This window comes from Trichechus manatus, unplaced genomic scaffold (assembly GCF_000243295.1).
Source record: "Trichechus manatus latirostris isolate Lorelei unplaced genomic scaffold, TriManLat1.0 scaffold00059, whole genome shotgun sequence".
Lineage (NCBI taxonomy): Eukaryota > Metazoa > Chordata > Mammalia > Sirenia > Trichechidae > Trichechus > Trichechus manatus.
Genome location: NW_004443995.1, coordinates 11,712,233 through 11,730,548, shown reverse-complemented (window position 1 = coordinate 11,730,548; position 18,316 = coordinate 11,712,233). Strand labels below are relative to the sequence as shown.

The window sequence follows — 18,316 nt, the reverse complement described above, 5'->3', positions numbered from 1 at the left end:
TCCTCTTTAACATAACCTAATCTTGGCTCACCAACCATAGGCAGAGATTAGGATTTACAACACACAGAACAGTCACGTCAGATCAGAAAATGGTGGACAACCACACAATACTGGGAATCATGGCCTAGCCAAGTTGACACATATTTGGGGGTGACACAATTCAATTTATGACATTTGTACCTTCAACATACGTCCAGATTCCAATAACCTTTTATGACCTCCACTACCATCTTGCTCTTCAAATGACACTGAAGAGAATAAAAAGATACAGACTAAGAGAAAATATTTAAAGCATGTATCTGAAGGACCTGTATCCAGAATATATAAAACTCTCAAAGATCAACAATAAGAAAACAAAACCACTCAATTAAAGAAAATTTTTTTGAACAGGTATTTCACCAAAGAAGGCATACGGATGGCAATTAAACATGTGAAAATAGCTCAATATCACTAATCACTGGGAAAGGCAAATTGAAACCACAATGAGATACCACCACACACATATTAGAAATTAAAAAGACTAAGAATACTATGTATTGATAAGGATGTAGAAGAACTGGAAAAATAGTTTGACAACTTTTTAAAAAGTTGAGTTAAACATACACCTATGGTAAAAAGAAGAGTGCTTGTACATAGGGGAAGCAATTGTCTATATCAGAAGCCATTTATAGGCGATATATGTATATCAATAGGTGATTCTTCCTGGTTGAAAGGTCCTAAAACATATGCCTACCATATGATCCAGCCACTCCACTCTTAGGTATTCCCAAGAGAAATGAAAGTATATCCACACAAATATTTGTACACAAATGTCCATAGCACCTTTATTTGATGTCACTCAAAACTGGAAACTGCCCAAATATGCAGCAACAGTTGAATGGTGTCTTAGTCTTCTAGTGCTGCTACATCAGAAATACCACAAGTGGATGGCTTTAACAAAGAGAAATTTATTCTCTCACAGTCTAGTAGGCTACAAGACCAAATTCAGGGCATTACCTCCAGGGGAAGGCTTTCTCTCTCTGTCGGCTCTAGAGGAAGGTCCTTGTCATCAATCTTCCCCTGGTTGAGGAGCTTCTCAGCACAGGGACCTCAGGTCCAAAGACACGCTATTCTCCTGGCTCTTGTTTCTTGGTGGTATGAGGTCCCCATGTCTCTCTGCTCGCTTCTCTCTTTTATATCTCAAAAGAGATTGGCTTAAGACACAATCTAATCTTTTGGTTTGTTCTTGCTCATTAACATAACTGCCACTAATCCCATCTCATTAACATCATAGAGATAGTATTTACAACATATAGGAAAATCACATCAGACAACAAAGTGGTGGACAATCACACAATATTGGGAATCATGACCTAGCCATATTGATACAAATATTTTTGGGGACACAACTCAACCCATGACAAACAGATAATAAATTGTGGTGTATCCATACAACAAAATACTACTTAGCAATAAAAAGTATGAACTATTAACACATACAATACAGATGAATCTCAAAATAATTATGCTGATTTAAAAAAGCTAGGGGAAAAAAAGAAGACTATATACAGTATTATTCCATTCACAAAACTCTAGAAAATGCTAACTAATCTATAGTGACAGAAAGCAGATCAGTGGTTACCTGGGGAGGATGGTTGCTGGGAACAGCAGGAGAGAGGGATTACGAAGACGCACAAGAAAACTTTGGAGGATGATGGCTATGTTAGATGGATATACTCACTATCTTGATTGCGATGATTGTGATTATGGGTGTTATAGATTAAATTGTGCCCCTCTAAAATATGTGTCAAATTCTATCCCCTATACCTGTGAATGTAATCCTGTTTAGAAATAGGGTCTTTTGTTATGTTAATTGATCACAACAGAGTAGGGTGCGTTCTAAACCTAATCACCTCTGAGTTATATAAAAAGAGCAGATTAGACATAGAGGCTACCACACACTGGGGAAGACAGATGCCATGTGAAAATCACAAAGGAACCAAGGAACATCTAGGGCTACTAACAAGGAAGGAATTGGCACACCTGAGACCCTGATTTGGACTTTTAGCCTCTAGAACTGTGAGAAAATAAATTTATGTTCTTTAAAGCCATCCACTTTGCAGTATTTCCGTTATAGCAGCACTAGTTACACAACCAGTGTATACATATGTCAAAATACACCAAATTGTATACTTTAAATAATTGTGGGTCAATTATACTTCAATAAAGCTGTTTTAAAAAGAGAATACAGTAGGTATGCAATACATACTTTAAGAATGATAAAGTGGATGAAAATGAAAGTAGACGCTAAGAACAGCACAATGCTAAGAATGAATTGGGAACCCCTTATGTCTTTCCTCATTCAACAGTATTATTTTCTGAATCAGAAAATATAGATGGAAAGGAGAAATAAGCTATCATAAAGAAAAAGCCCCTCACCAGTACGAAGTTGTACGGCCTTTCAACCAAAGGAGAACAGCTTATAAATAGCTTCTGAAATGGACAATTGCTAACCCAATATATAAGCACTCTTCTTTTACCACAGTCCTCTACCAGCTGAATAATTTCTCTGAGCTCAACTTAGAAACCTGGCCTGATTTCTCCCTTTTTGTATGACCCTCATTGGCTATTAAATTTATATTGACCCTTTCTCCATCAATTTAGTTTGTTACAAATTTTTTAAGAACTAAAGAGTGGCCAGAGTTGGTGTCCACAGTTGATGACTCTTGGGTGAAAATTCCCTTCCCTTGGATTCTTCCACCCACTTCCTCCCAGTTTCCCACCGAGGTGAAAAAAATCATCCTCTCTACTTCATTCATCTCCCTTGCTCTTTTCTTTGAGATCCTAAATTCCATTTATCATCATCAATTTTATCATCATTCTAATATGTGAACACATCTGCTTCTTTCATAAACTGCTATGGTTATGAGTTTTCTGTGACATGACTCCTCTGTATTCAGAACAGGCATTGAAGCACTGCACCCACCTATGTTTAAATAAAGTTAACCCCATGACTCACCTCATTGCCACCAACTGCCTTGGTTAAAATCACCGCAGAAGACACAGGTGGAGGCATGCAACCTACTGTCTGCAAACTGAAAAATAAAAGAAAATGCAATTATAAATAGTTTTCACTACATTCATTCTAAAATAGCAGAGCTGAACAAATGAAAATAGAAGAGTTTACTGATGTACATGCCTTGCTGAATTTAGACAATTCTATGTGAGGCAATGTTGCTTAGAAGATGCTGTAAATGCATGAGTTCAGAGCTCTCATTCTGTTCCACAGCTTGGATGATTTTATTTTTGAGGTTACTTAAGCTCTTACTATACAATTCAAAAACAGTTAAGTTATAGTGAATGTAGTAATTACAACATAAAAAATGGTTAATCATTTGGTGGTATTGCTAGCTGCTGTTGAGTCAAATCCAACTCATGACCACCTTATGTATAACAGTAAAAATGTTGCCCAGTCCTGCGCCATCTTCATGATCTCTGATATGTTTGAGCCCATTGTTGTGGCTATTAATAATTTTTCAGTGGTTTTGAAGTTGTATTTTTACTAAAAGAATTCCTACAAAAAAATGTAAGAAAAAGATTTTTGCTTTACCTGAAAATATTTTTAATATTTGATAAATGCATATAATTTTAGGATATTTTCAGGTAAGGTCAAAATCTTCTCATATTTTTTTGTAGGAATTCTTTTAGTAAAAATACAACTACAAACCTGCGTAAACATTCAAAAATATTTAACAAAACACAAGCTTACATGTGCAGATTCCTTTCTATTAAACCAAAAACCAAAACCAAACCTGTTGCCATTGAATCTATTCTGACTCAAAGTGACCCTACAGGACAGAGTACAACTGCCCTATAGAGTTTCCAAGGAGCACCTAATGGATTCCAACTGCCAACCTTTTGGTTAGCAGCTGTAGCTCTTAACCACTATGTCACCAGGGTTTCCTCCTATTAAACAGTCACACTCAAACTTTCTTCTCATAAAAGAAATTTACATGTTGTAAAATCATTATACAAATAGGCATGACACAATCATATGCTTCTTGGGTTCAGACTCTGCAGTAAATGTAAGTATTCTCCATTTGATTTTTATAAAATTATGTGCGTACTCCCCAGATCATGACAACAAGTCTATTCTCTTAGTTTAGGATAGAAAATGAATTGCATGATCAGTAAATGAAATTATGAGTTGTAAAACTAAGTACAAAAGATGAAAAACATTACTTAGCATTCATATAGAATATACATTCTGGGGATAGTGAGTAGCCTGCCTGACTGAAGTGGAAAGTGAATACAGGGGAGTAGAGGACACAGAGCATCTAACTTAAACATATTTTGAGTGAGTAGGATTACAGATGATATTTATTCACTTTCATAAGAATGTATTGTCTGAGCTTTCTGCAATGAATTTATATTACCTCTGAAATAAAAAAACAATAAAATGTATTAATTCATTTTAACTGAAAATATATATGAAAATACATTTTATGGAATTTCCAACTCAATTCAATTCAATAAGTATTTGTTGACTATCTAAGAATGTGCTGACCCTAGTTACAATAACTAATTATAGATACTAAATTTATCACTAAAGTAGTTCTCATTCCATTCAGTTATATCAATCTGGTCACATCATCAGAAAAAATATTAATATCCCCTAAGTCTTGCAGCCTAATTTAATATTTAATATTGTTCCAATTATATATTTATAATTAATATGATCTTCTTTTAAGGTCTATTTTCCCAAATGGTGCTAAAATAGCCTGTCCTATTATGAACTACCAATCTTTCAGCCTTTGCTGCAAGCACACCATCATCATCACTAATACTTTCCAAGCATTTACCATGTGTGGTAGACACCATTCTAGACACTTTACGTGCACTATCTCAATTATTCCTCACAAGTATTTAAAATAAGTACTATTATTATTCTCATTTTATTGAAGAGAAAACTGAAGTTAAAATAGAAGTTAAGTAAACTGCCCAAGCTCATAAAGCCATCTAAGGCCAAAGTTTTATTCCACCATCCAGGGTCAAAAGACTTTGCAGGCCTACTCCAGTCTCTGTCCTTTCTATCTTCCCCACCAACACTAGAGACAGGCCTTTCCAGTTTTTTCAGTCTTTTACTCTCTTCTGGTCCTTTTCCCTCTATGTACAAAGAAACACAATTCTCCTTATCTAAAAAAAAAAAAAAAGAAAAAAAAACCTAAACTACACATTGAATACACATGCCTTCTGTGAATGGGATATTACATGAGGGTATAAAAAAAAAGTTTAAAGATGCAGGAGATTCAACACACAAATATAGATAACAGCAAAATTAGTATTGCTGCCTCCTCAAGACACAATCCTACTTTTCGCATTGTTGCTCACTATTGACCTTCATTAAATAGCAGAGGACACACAGTACCTGACTCCATGACCCCACAGCTCATTCTCTCTTTACTCCCCTGGAACCTGAATTCTTCCCCTCTACTAGTAAAAGTAGTAACATTAAAAGTAACCCATGATCCCCTAATTACCAAATCCAGTATCCTTTCCCTCATCCTCTTTCTCCTTAACTTCTTCCTTCTCAAGGCACTCTATTCTGTTGGTTACCAAGGCACTTCATCATTCTAATTTTATCTCCTATCTTAAACCAGCCCAATCTGATTTTTTTGCTAGCTTTCCTGCCTTATTTTCAATCTTATTTCTAAATCTATAGGAATATTTTCACATTTATATTTCTAGCCCTAAACACCACTCCCAAATTTGTGGCTGCCTATGACTGGCACCTCAAACTAAACATGACAAATATTGAGTTTATATGTTTCATAACAAATCAATTTCCCCTTTAAATTGACCTATTTCTGTCAATGGGACCAGTTTTTTCCTAATGATCCAGTCTGAAGCTTTGGAGTTATATCTGATTCCTCATGCTCCTCAAAAATCAGTTGGTCACCACAACCAACTTTCTGTTCTCCGTGACTATTGCCATCATCCCCATTCAGATGTTTTTGCTAAGTCTGGACACTTACAAATGCCTGCTGAATGTTTCCCTACCTCCACTCTTTCCCTTTAACAACATAAGGTAAGGAGTATGTGCTCAGAATATATTTATTTTGATGTGATCCTGAGGTAAGAGTCAGCAACTCCCTCAAGTTAACATACTAAGTGTGTTCTTTTTCAGATTGGGGAGGAGGAGGGAGAAAATGTGAGCTAGAAAGAGCTTTCTCTAAGTGAGTTAGGCTAGTGTATACTCCTTTAAGTTTAACTTCCTAAGGTGAGAGTTGTATGCTTGTTACATTCCGCATACTGACATTGCAAGAGCTACTCTTCTAGTAATTTCCCAGTACAATGCTATGAGATTAATCTTTCTTAATGACAACTTTTAAGCATGTTGTTCTCCTTTATTAGTATTTTTGAGAATTCTCCATCATCTAGAGATACAAATCCAAGCTCATCAGCACAGTAGTTCAGGCCTTCTGCAACCTGGTCCTAATGAATCCTTTTATCTCTATCTCTCACTAATACCTTGCTTTGAATTCTCTATACTTCAGGAGTACACAACACTTTCTGAACCTCTTACCCCATAAATGATTACACCACTCATTTGACAAATCATATGCTGCCCCTTTCTGGTTTTTACTATTTTATATATACATCCTATGTATCCAACTAAATAGGGGCAATGGTGGTTCAGTGGTAAAATTCTTGCCTTGTAAGTGGAAGACTCAGGTTTGATTCCCTGCCAATGCACTCATCTGTCGATGAAAGTTTGTATGTTGCTATGATGCTGAACAGGTTTCTGTGGAGCTTCCAGAGTAAGACAGACTAGGAAGAAAGGCCTGATAATCTACTTCTGAAAATCAGCCAGTGAAAACTCTATTGATCACAACAATCCAATCTTCGGTTACGCATGGGGTTTGCCATGAGTCAGAGGCCAACTCAGCAGCAGCTAAGAACAGCAACATCCAACTGAATAGAAATTCCCTGAAGACAAACTAAATGACTTAGTATCTTTCTATTCCTTTAGTGCCCTATACATGGCAAATATCAGTTCTTGATATGCATCATACAGTGTTGTTCTAATAATAATATCATATTTATGTGCCATTTTATACTTTTTGGTAGAAGTTTATGTTCATTATCTCAAACTCAATCTGGCCAAAACAGCACACTCTTTATCTCCCCTGCTGCTCCCAGTCTATTTCTCCCCAGCTAAGCCATCCAGTGGCTCATACCTAAAATCCAGAAGTCATACTTGGTTCCTCCCTCTCCTTTCTCTCTCTATATCCTATCCACCAGTGGGTTCTGAGGGCTCTAATTTCAAAATAGATTCTGTATATATTCATTTCCCTCTATTGTACTGCTCCCTCACCACACTAGCCTCCAAGCTGCTCTCCTAGCTTTCTTTCTGGTCCTTCCAGGAATCATTTGCAAATACAAATCAGACCTCATCACTCCCTCATTTAAAACCCTCCAATAGCTTCCTGTAGCATTTAGAATAAAATTTCAATGCTTTACCATGACCTACAAGGCTCTGTGTGACCTGGCTCCTGGCTCTCTAACCCCAAATCATATTATTCTCCCACTCTATCACTAGGTTCTGGTCATCGCGACTGACCCTAGAACACACCAGGCTTGTTGCTGCCATACAGCCTTTACACATTCTGTTTCCTTTGCCTAGAACATTCTGGTCCCAGAACTCTGCAATCTAAAGTAATCACCATTCTGCTCACCCAAGCACTATCAATCATATCACACTGTGTACTATCTTCACATCACTTATTTCTATCCTGTGTATCTATTTACGTGTTTATTGACAATCACACCCCTGAATCTCCCCAAAGCTCAAAACTGTCACTTTGTCGATCATATTCATTGTTGTTTCCCTAGTACTTATAATAATTCCTGGCACATACCAAAACCAAACCAAATCTATTGCCATCAAGTTGATTTCGACTTATAGTGACCCTACAAGACAGAGTAGAACTGCCCCACAGGGTTTCCAAGGCTGTAACTTTACGGAAGCAGACCACCACATCTTTCTCCCATGGAGCAGCCAGTGGGTTCTAACTGCCAACCTTTTGGTTAGCAGCTGAGCGCTATAACCACTGTGCCACCAGGGCTCCTTTCCTGGCACATAGTAGGAGCAAAATAAATGACATGACTGAACGAGAAGTGATCTCAACTGATATTCCCAACATTGTTATAAAGTTGGCAGTACAAGTATGGTTATCTCCATTTCATAGACAGGAAAATTGAGGCTCAAAACTATTTAATGACTTTCCTCAAAGTCACACAGCAAGTTAGGGACAGGCAATGTCCCTAACTCAGAATTCAATCTTTCGGCTCTAAGTTCAGTGGTTTAGCTATTACACGACGATGCTAAAATGTGGTTAGTTTTAAATTCCTTTAAATAATTTTTAAAATTCATTAAATTCTTTTAATAAACATGGCAACATTTTTAATGAAAGAATAAAAACCAAAAGACCCAATGCCATTGGGTCGATTTTGACTCACAGGGTTTCCGAGGCTGTAAATCTCTACGGAAAAAGACTGTCACATCTTTCTCCCACTGGGCCACTGGAGGTTTCAAACTACTGACCCTTCAGTTAGCAGTTGATCGTTTTAACCACTGCACCACCAGGGCTATTAATTCAACCATTACATCAAGTATAAAACAAGTGAAAAAGTAAATGTTTGTCCTATGTATATACACATATATATTTTTTTCTTCCCCTGTAAGTTTTAAAAACACATACTATGCTCAGCCATTATCTGCACACATCTGGTAAGAGGTAGAATGCAGAGGTTAAAGCATCCAATTGACAGCCTACGTTATACACATGCATATAGATCTTAGATAGTCTAGTCCCTTCTATTCTTCTCCCAACATCACTCTTTAAAATTCCCAGAAAATATCCATCCTAGAACCTTGAGATTAAGCATGATGGTGTATTTTAAGATTCCATTATAAAATTCTTCTATGAATCTCCCTGAGGAAACACTATTATTTTAAAGGATAATAATAATGTTGAAGAGGATTTTTATTTTAAGATACCACACATAAGCCCTTTTGTATATAGCTACCATAGAAACAAAAACGTCACTTAAAGATGCCCCATTAAAAGTGGACCCCTCAAAAGATTTAAACATACCCTTTCAAAAGCCATCCATTGATAGGTGTGATTGATAAAAGCTGAAGAAAAAGCCATATTGTTGCTGGGAAGAATGCAAGTGTAAAGATTTGAATAAAAAGATGCAGTTTTATATGCATCAAAGCACTGGTCAGCTCCTGGAAAAATGAAGGACACAAAAAAAAAAGTAAGAAAACTATTTCTGAATAGAGACTGTTACTAAAATAACATCAAATAAATTAGTGTTTGATTAGAGGTATTTCATAGTTGAAAACTTTATCTGCATGCACATGCGTAAGAGGCAGAACTTTAAGAGAAAAAGTCACGATGATTAGAAAAGTATTTTGATATAAAATTTCTGAAATATTCTAATTTCTTTTAAATATACAACATACCTCAATAATTCAGATTTATAAGATTCTGGATAATAACTAAGCTAACTACCTTTACACTAGCATCGATTTGAGAACTGTGGATACTATGAACAAATATGTATATTTACCAACATAGAAAATCTTGATTAAAAACTTTAGCAGGATCTATTACATTTTAATTAAATATAATTAATCTCTATTCAGTAAACCAGACTTAATAAGGCCTCCATTTGGGAAGACGTTACTGAATCTACACACAAATAATAATTTTTTAATGTTTTCATCAATTATATTCTGTAATTCAAAATGGCTTTTCCCCCAAAATAGACTCATAAGATATTTTTGTTATTAACATTTACTGAAACACCAGCTATATGCCAGGCTCTGAGCTTGGCATATAGGAATTTCTGTCAATAAAAGCTGACCTCTTCAAGGAAAAAAAAAAAAAAAAAGTTGTGTTATTTAATCCTCACAACAACCCCATTAGGCAGATATTATTATCCCTACTTCACTGATGAGGAAATTGAAATTAAGAGCTCCTGCAGTTAAGCTCAGAATAAAACCCATTTCTGGCATGCTCTTAAATCCATGCCTGCTTCTTCCATTATATCACACATCTGCCCCAGGAGAGGAAAAAAAAAAAATTGCATATTAAACATGACAAACCAGGTACATCTTATGAGTCTCATAACTAAAAAAGGATAATTGGTTGATCTTTCGGGTTCAAATATACACAAACTATCAAGCATTTGCATTTGAATTTCTTTGAGTTATGTGGTTATTCAATTCAAATAAAATAAATTCAGAAAGTAAGATAAAAATTATAGTCCTTTAAAACATGCAGGCGGTCACTAAAGCATATTCTGGATGCCAGAGACTCACTGGTTGCAGAAATGCATTGTAATGGCCCCCCGTAGACTGTTCAAGTAAGAAGTTTAAGAGATCCTCGGCCTGAGACATTAGCCAAAGTTGATTAGTTTAATAAATACTAGGTTAATGTGGACTCATTCACTGATAACCACATTCTAGGATCTCTCACTGGCTCCCACTATCTACCCCGCAGTGTGGAGACACAGAGCAGCTCCTGTGTGGTCACAGGACATCCCTGGTGATATCTAAGGAACTTCTAGAAATCTGGGTCTAATTCAGGGCCACTGGGCAACACTGGGCAGACCAAAAGCCACACCAGAGCCTTGGATCAGATCTAATCCTTAGAAGACAAAGCTAGCCGTCCCTAAACTGAATAAGACTTCATTAACATTCCATACCAATAGCACAGAGAATTATCAGCAATCTTGAGACTAAACCTCATTTAAATATATTCAGAGGCATTTGATTCTACTTCTTTTTATTTTAAAGAATACTGTAATAAATATGATTAGCCAGAATGCAGTACCTAAGGTATCTGCATATACTCCTGGTAGGAATATAAAACAGTGTAATTTTTTTGAAAAGTAACTTGGGAATACATACCAAAAGCTATAATACAATCCCATTCTTAAAACCAAAAAATTCATGTCTAGGTATTTATCCAAAGGTTATAAAAAAGGATTATAAACATTTATACACAGAATTTCATCACAGCATTATCCATTAGAGCCAAATCTGAGAACTGAAATCTCCAAAAATGGGACAGTAATTAAATAACTTACGGTATAACCAGCTTGCTATGAGCTATTAAAACTCATGTTAAAACAGTACTGACAAGAACGTGGGAGTACAGGCTCTCTCCTACTTTACTGATAAGAGTATAAACTGACGCCATCTATGGAGAGCAATCTACAACTCATTCCTTCATTCAACAAATACTGAGCACCTGGCACCATTGTAGGTACTTGGAATGCCTATCACAACTTAAACTCCACGTAACATTTGACCTAGCAATTCCACTTCTAGGAATTTATCCTTCAAATATGCTCCCAAATGTGGGAAATGACATGTTTTTAGGTCACCCGTCCTAGTATTGTTTATAATAGCAAGATTTTATAAATTACCTAAACGTTCATCAATAGACGACTGGTAATATATACAATACATCCATACAATGGAGTACTATCAGCCTACAAAAAGAAACAGGAAATTCTTTATGTGTTGATATGAAACAATCTCTAAGATCTGTTGTTAAGTAAAAAAAAAAGGTGAAGTGTCGAACAGTATTAAATACTACAATTTATAGAGGGAGTACGTATGATTTGCAAAGAATATCTCTGAAAGAATGCACAAGAGACTGTTCACATTGATTATCTCCAGAGAAGAGAACTAGGTGTCTGGTGGCAGGATGAAAGGAAGGCTTTTCATCACATACACTTCTTTACCTTTTGTTTCTGAGCTGTGTTTGTAAACTTCATAAAAGTAGACAAATTTTAAATTATTTTATTTTTAAATATAATACAGCTAAATGAAGAAAAATTAAATAAAAATATTACACGACAAATAATCATTATACAATGTTACACAGAAAAAATAAGATTGCATATGTTTGTGTATATGCGTGTGTGTCCCAATTTTATTTTTCAAACATATGTTTTGGGAAAAAAACATGTTTTTTACATATAAAACATATGTTTAGGGGAAAAAAAAGACTAAAAAAATACAGCGATGTTAATAACAGTTTCTTTTATTCCTTTCTAAACTTTCTTCAATGGGTAAATATGACTTTTATAATCAGAAAAAAAGTGATAAAAAATAAAATGTAGTTAGAATATACTAGCTGATCTAATAAATGACACTTGGAAACAGTTGACATTGCATCAAAAGAATGATACAGTAAAGAGCCCAGAAAAATGAGTCACAAGGGCCTAGAGACCATGTTGGGCCATGAGAGACCTCTTAACAACAGGGAAGTAACAGGCTTGAAGTGTTCCTAAGAAATGTTTTTAAGATGGTCACAAAAACCCAGTGTCATATATTTTTTGCATCTTACTTGTATAACCATAAGGATAAAATAAATAAACACTGAAAAAGAAAAAGTAAACACTATAAAATTCAAAACAGTATTATTCCATAAATATCCATCTAAAGTTTGGGGTCACTTTCTCATATAAATACCATCATGAATAACTGAAAAGGTGCCTCTGCATACATTTTGTTTATTCACCTGTAATACAGGTCAAATTCCATTACAATAAACTTAAGGAGATACTCCACATAATGTACTGATTATATCAGAGTATCACTGACAGCACCATGAATTGCTTAAAATCAGGGGCTCTGACTGGGATGTAGAAATAGTTTCATTACATACCAATTTCCCTTCCAACCCATATTTGACCTTTATCTGATTCACTTTCTGAGAGTCAGCCGTATAGCTCTGGGCTCGAAACAAGCAGCATGAGCCTAAAGTTTAGAATTTGTTGTATTTATTTCCAAGTCAATGCGGTAAAATAATCTGCTTAGGAAAATAAGGAAATACCTGTATAGTTTTCCCTACTTGGGACCCTTTTTGAGGCCCTGAGCTTCCTGCTTATCTTTGTATATCCATCCCAAGAATAGTGCCTGGTTGCCACAGGCACTTACTAGATCTCTGTTTAAATTGAATTGGTCCTGCCATAATCTTTTAAGGGACAAATCCTCTGAAACTACAGGTTTGGAGTTAGCAAAATATAAAATATATTTCAAATGTGACTTTAATTCACTTCAATACAACAAAATTTTAGAAACCACTTCAACAGGAGTTTCAAAACTAGAAATCACCAACAGTCATAACACTGAAGATTTGGCCTTGTATTAGCACAGTAGTACCTTTATAATTATAATACATTAGTAAAACAAATTTTATAATACATGCTATTGAATCAATGTATGAGCAATACTACACGAACCGTTCAACATAAATCAAACTTGAATGGGGCCAAAGTCAATGTTTTCAAAATAAATTCATCCATAATAAATTAGCCAGTGTCTCCTGTGTGCAAAAATGCACTACCGTAGGACCTAACGGATGCAAAAGGAGTAGTCCCAGCTGAAATGAATTTGGGATTATTAACTAGAAAACAAATAACAATAAGACGACTGCCTCCTAACTTACAACTATTCAGTTGCCCAGGAAATTAGCAGGGCTTAGAGATGGTTTAACATTACACAATGATGCAATCCAGGGCATCTTAAGTTAAATGGCTTTGGAAAATAACTTAATGTTGTATTAGATTGAGAAAGTCCTTTGACGGAAGAAATGGCTTTAATGGCTACTTAGATACTGAGATAAAGAAGAGGATCAAGGCATTTCATCATTAGATCCAAATGAGCTAGATGGCTCAGAAGGTTTCCTAGGTGCTTACAGAAGAGGGCAGTCCTTTGAGGACGCAGAAAGCTATGACATTCTTCGTTCTTCAACTCCTGCATCCCACAAGGTTGGCTGGTGTACAGAACAGCATTAAGTAAGGAGTGAAAGAAATCCAGTCTCTTGCCAGATTTCCCATGGCATAGTAACTGCTGTAGCCATTAAACAGCCATTGGGGGAAGTAGTTAGAGCAACATCCCATGTAGAAGACTTGGGTAGGCAGCTGCTCCACAAAGAGCATTAGCCAACGCCAGCAGGAAGACCTCAGAATATGATCAGTTCGGCACCAGGGTAGTGGCAAGCATGTGACTGCATCACTGTGCCCTAGATTTAAGAAGCAATATTAAAATTCAGGTATTGACAGAAAAGCCTGTGCCTGTAAGTGTTGTTCACAGTTTTTCATATCATTTGCAAAAGGTAGAATTTGACATATTTAGGAATTCCTGTCCCATGTCAGTTATTTCTGGAAGAACAAGTAATTGGTGAGAATATTTAGCATTTCTGAGGCACAATTTATCAACTGTAGACACTGATCTTATGTATCAAAAACATGCCCGTTAAAAGCTTCATACCAACCTGAGAACTACAGAATACATAAATTCAGGAAAATTGTCTTTTTTCCATGCTGCCACTAGGGTGATCTAACCAAACTAAGCCAAGCCCACTGCCACTGAGTCAATTCCCATTCACAGCAACCCTATAGGGCAGAATAGAACTGCCCCATAAGGTTTCCAAGGAGCAGCTGGTGGATTCGAACTGCCGACCTTTCGGTTAGCAGCTGAGCTCTTAACCACTATGCCACCAGGGCTTCAGGGTGATCTAACGAGGTAACTAAATTTGGTCTTCATTCAAATCACACTTAAAAGTAAAATAAAATAGAAAAATTCTGAAATTCAGATAACAGGTAAATGTAAGACATGATGCTGAACCAGAATTTTAACTTCGAAAGCCATTTCCCCAAAAAAATCCATCTTACATAGTAAGATTTCCCCATATACATAAGAATAAACAATTAGAATGACAACTTTAAAAACTCTATATCTTCTTCAAAAGCAGACAGGCTTTTCTCCTCTTTTTCTCTTCCCCTAGAAGTCAAAAGAGAATCAAAATTTCATTAATTCCTCTCTCTGACTTAAAAATAACTTCATTCCTTTACTTCCAAGAGAATCCTATGTTCATGAAACCTGGATCAGTCAGGAACACTAACTATATGTCTTCAAGATGGATTGTGAACTAATATGAAAAACAGCAACATTTCTCTTAAAACATCTATCAATAATTAATAGATATGCTAGCGGAGAATATAAGTTTTGCTTTAATTAGTTAAAAGTTATGACATAACAAGCATCACTTGAGCAGCATGGGTCCTGGGTACAAAAGATGATCCACAAAAGTTACAGAAACCCAACTAAACATCAATAGCTCAAATGTTCCCAAGCACAGCAGTTGCCACCGTAGTTACCATCATAATTTGAGGAAGACCCAAAATAGATGCTTCAGTTCAGTTGCTGTATTAGAAACATACCCATTATAATCACATCCTCAGGGTTCACGTTGCTCAACTATGAATTTTCTAGAATATGCAGGAACAAAATACAAGTCCTTTGCCGAAGTCCAAGTTATCTTCTATTACAGTGTAGGCTTCAGGCTATAGCTACAAACAGCTTTAAAAAGGACCCTGACATTTCAAAACAGTTAAGTATGAATTAAAATTTTCTCCCTTCTTTTCATGTGCCCCATAGGTTACAGTACCTCTGTTTTTAATGACAGTCCGCTGTTAAAGAATATTATTGCAACAGCAATGTAGGTTACAGTTATTTCTGGCTTCAGCGGTCCTAAAAAGAGAAAAATGAGTTATTGTTACAAAATAATTTCCAGTAGATAGCTTGGAATGAAAGAAGAACCTACTGGAAGAGACAAATGATCCTTTAAATATTAGTATTGCCCCTAGTGTACTACAGCCCTACAGAGTTAAGAATTTGCTGTGGCACCAGCCTAACTCCAGAGGGTTAGGGAATGGACCATAGCTATCTGGTTCAGCACAGTGTCCTCAGAACAGAAGAATAAAAAAACACATAAGGAAAACAGGCAACATCCTTCAATAAAACCACTAGCTGCTGTCCCGTTGATTCCGACTCTTGGTGACCCCACGTATGTCAGAGCTGAACTGTGCTCCACAGGGTTGTTAGTGGCTGATTTTTTGGAAGTAGACTGCCAGCCCTTTCTTGAAAGGGGTCTCTAGGAGGACTCGAACCTCCAACCTTTTGGTTAGCAGTCGAGCACATTAACCTTTAGCACATCCTTCGATACACGTCCTAATTATATCTACCACTATATCAGTGATTATATAAGGAGCTTTTACTTCCACAAATAATGAAAATTCTCCAAACCAAAAGAAGAGAACCAATGGAAGAAATATTTTTCTCATTGGCAGATGCTGTTTTATTCCTTCCGGGATATGCATTCATACATTAAGTTCTGCCAAGATTTGTTCATTCAACAAATATTCATTGAGCACTTATTATTTGGCACTTACTATGTGAATGAGATAATGCATATAAAGCACTTACCAATTCATTGTTATGACTACAATCATTATTAAGTTGTGCTAGGCCCTAGATATACTGTGGTGAAGCAGACAGGAATGGTCCTTGCGCTCAAGTCCTCTGTGGACTTAGGCTGCCATCACAGCAAATGTGTTAACTGTGAGTACAATAGGGGCAACAATAATATTTAAAGTATCCTCTGTGGCTTGTACACAATTACATGGTTTGAAGACCTAATGTGCTAACCAAAGAGCAACATTCTTTTAAAAGCTGCTGGTATGAGGTAATGCCCTCTTATACCCATACACCAGTGGTTCTCAAGTAACGGTGATTTTGCTTCCCATGAGACATTTGGCAATGTTTGGAAACTATTTTTGATTGTTACAACTTGGGGGGAGGGGTCTGAGGGTGCTACTGACATCTAGTGGATACAGATCAGGACTACTACTAAACATCCTACAATGCACAGAACCCCACAAAAACAAAGAACTATCTAATCCAAAACGTCAACAGTGCCAAGGTTGAGAAACCCTGCCATATACCAACATTTTAAAATCTGAGATTATCTGGATTGACTTGTGTCCCCCAAAAAGATATGTGGAAGTCCTAACTCCCATACCTGTGAATGTGACATTGTTTGGAAATAAGGTCTTCGAAGATGAAGATTAGGGTGGGTCCTAATACAATCTGACTGTGTCCTTATAAAAGAGAAGAGACAGAGAGACACACATAGGAAAGAACTCCATGTAACCTCAAGCTGCAAGCCAAGAACTGCCTGAGGCTACCAGAAGCTGGGAGAGACAAGAAAAGATCTTCCCCAGAGCCTTCATGGAGAGCATGGCCCTGCTTACACTCTGAATTCAGACTTGTATACTCCAGTACTGTGAGACAATAAATCTCTGTTCTTACAGACCACCAACTCTGTAGTACTTTGTTATAGCAGCCCTAGGAAAGAAAACTAACAAAGGAGCCCTAGCGGTCAATGGTCAAGTACTCTGACACTAACCAAAAAGTCTGCAGTTTGAACCCACCGGCCGCTCCATGGGAGAAAAGACCTGGCGTTCTGCTCCTGTAAAGATTACCCACTACTGTAGAGTTGATGCCGACTCATAGCGACCCTATAGGACAGAATAGGACTGCCCCATAGGGTTTCAAAAGAGCACCTGGTGGATGCAAACTGCCAACCTTCTGGTTAACAGCCATAGCTCTTAACCACTACGTCACCAGGGTTTCCAGAAAGAACTGCGTTGGCTGGGAGTTGAACCCGGTTCAACTGCTTAGAATGCAGCTATGTGCACCGCTATATCACCATTGCCAACTGGCCATCTGTAAACATTACAGCCTCAGAAACCCTGGGCTCTACTTTGTCCTATGAGGTTGTTATAAGTCGGAATGGAATCGACAGCGCACAACAATGGGAAACTATTACAATATTTGCCATTCCATTAGCCTCCTTAAACAAAACAAAAGGACCACAGTCAGGGCTCCTCTGTACCCTGCAGCTCTCCACAATACCTACAGACACTGCCCCAAAAAACAGACAGAAGACCAACCTCAGGACAAACCACTATTCATTCATTCACAAACAAACATTTACTAACACCTACTACGTCTTAGGCACTTGAGTAAAAGAAAAAATGAATTAAAGAAACAAAGATTTCTCCCAAGCACTGCAATAAATTCTTTCATAAACCTAGCATAAACACAAATCATTTAGCTGAGATCTGAGAAATGGGAGCAAAAGGGAGAAGGCAAGCACAAAGGGCATTACATGTGAAGGCAGTAACGGCTGTTCAAAAACTTTTAAAAAGAGGTACATTAGGGAGTTCCGGCAAAATGTCGCTCTAGGCAGAAGCACCACGCCATCCCTCCACAGCAAAGATCCGAAAAACTAAGCCGAACAGAGAATACAACAATCCTGAAACCCTAAAACATCAAATGAAGAGATAAAGAACTCAGCCAAGCACCAAATGGAGTGAGAAAACTGACAAGAGAACA

At 36.8% G+C, this 18,316-nt stretch overlaps 1 protein-coding gene across 6 annotated transcripts in view; it reads right to left on the bottom strand.

Moving 5' to 3' along the window:
- Window positions 1-18,316, bottom strand: part of SLC10A7 (solute carrier family 10 member 7) — a 334,202-nt gene that overhangs the window by 302,636 nt on the left and 13,250 nt on the right. For 3 of the 6 annotated variants that reach the window (XM_004378843.2, XM_023733574.1, XM_023733576.1), the window contains exons 2-4: window positions 15,525-15,607; window positions 9,141-9,277; window positions 2,999-3,074 (exon numbers count right to left, since the gene is read on the bottom strand). In XM_004378843.2, coding sequence (XP_004378900.1) covers window positions 2,999-3,074; window positions 9,141-9,277; window positions 15,525-15,607 — 296 coding nt within the window. Of the gene's footprint in view, window positions 1-2,998; window positions 3,075-9,140; window positions 11,554-14,348; window positions 15,923-18,316 lie in introns of those variants that run through there. The other 3 variants (XM_023733575.1, XM_023733577.1, XR_002824499.1) reach the window with 3 other exon arrangements.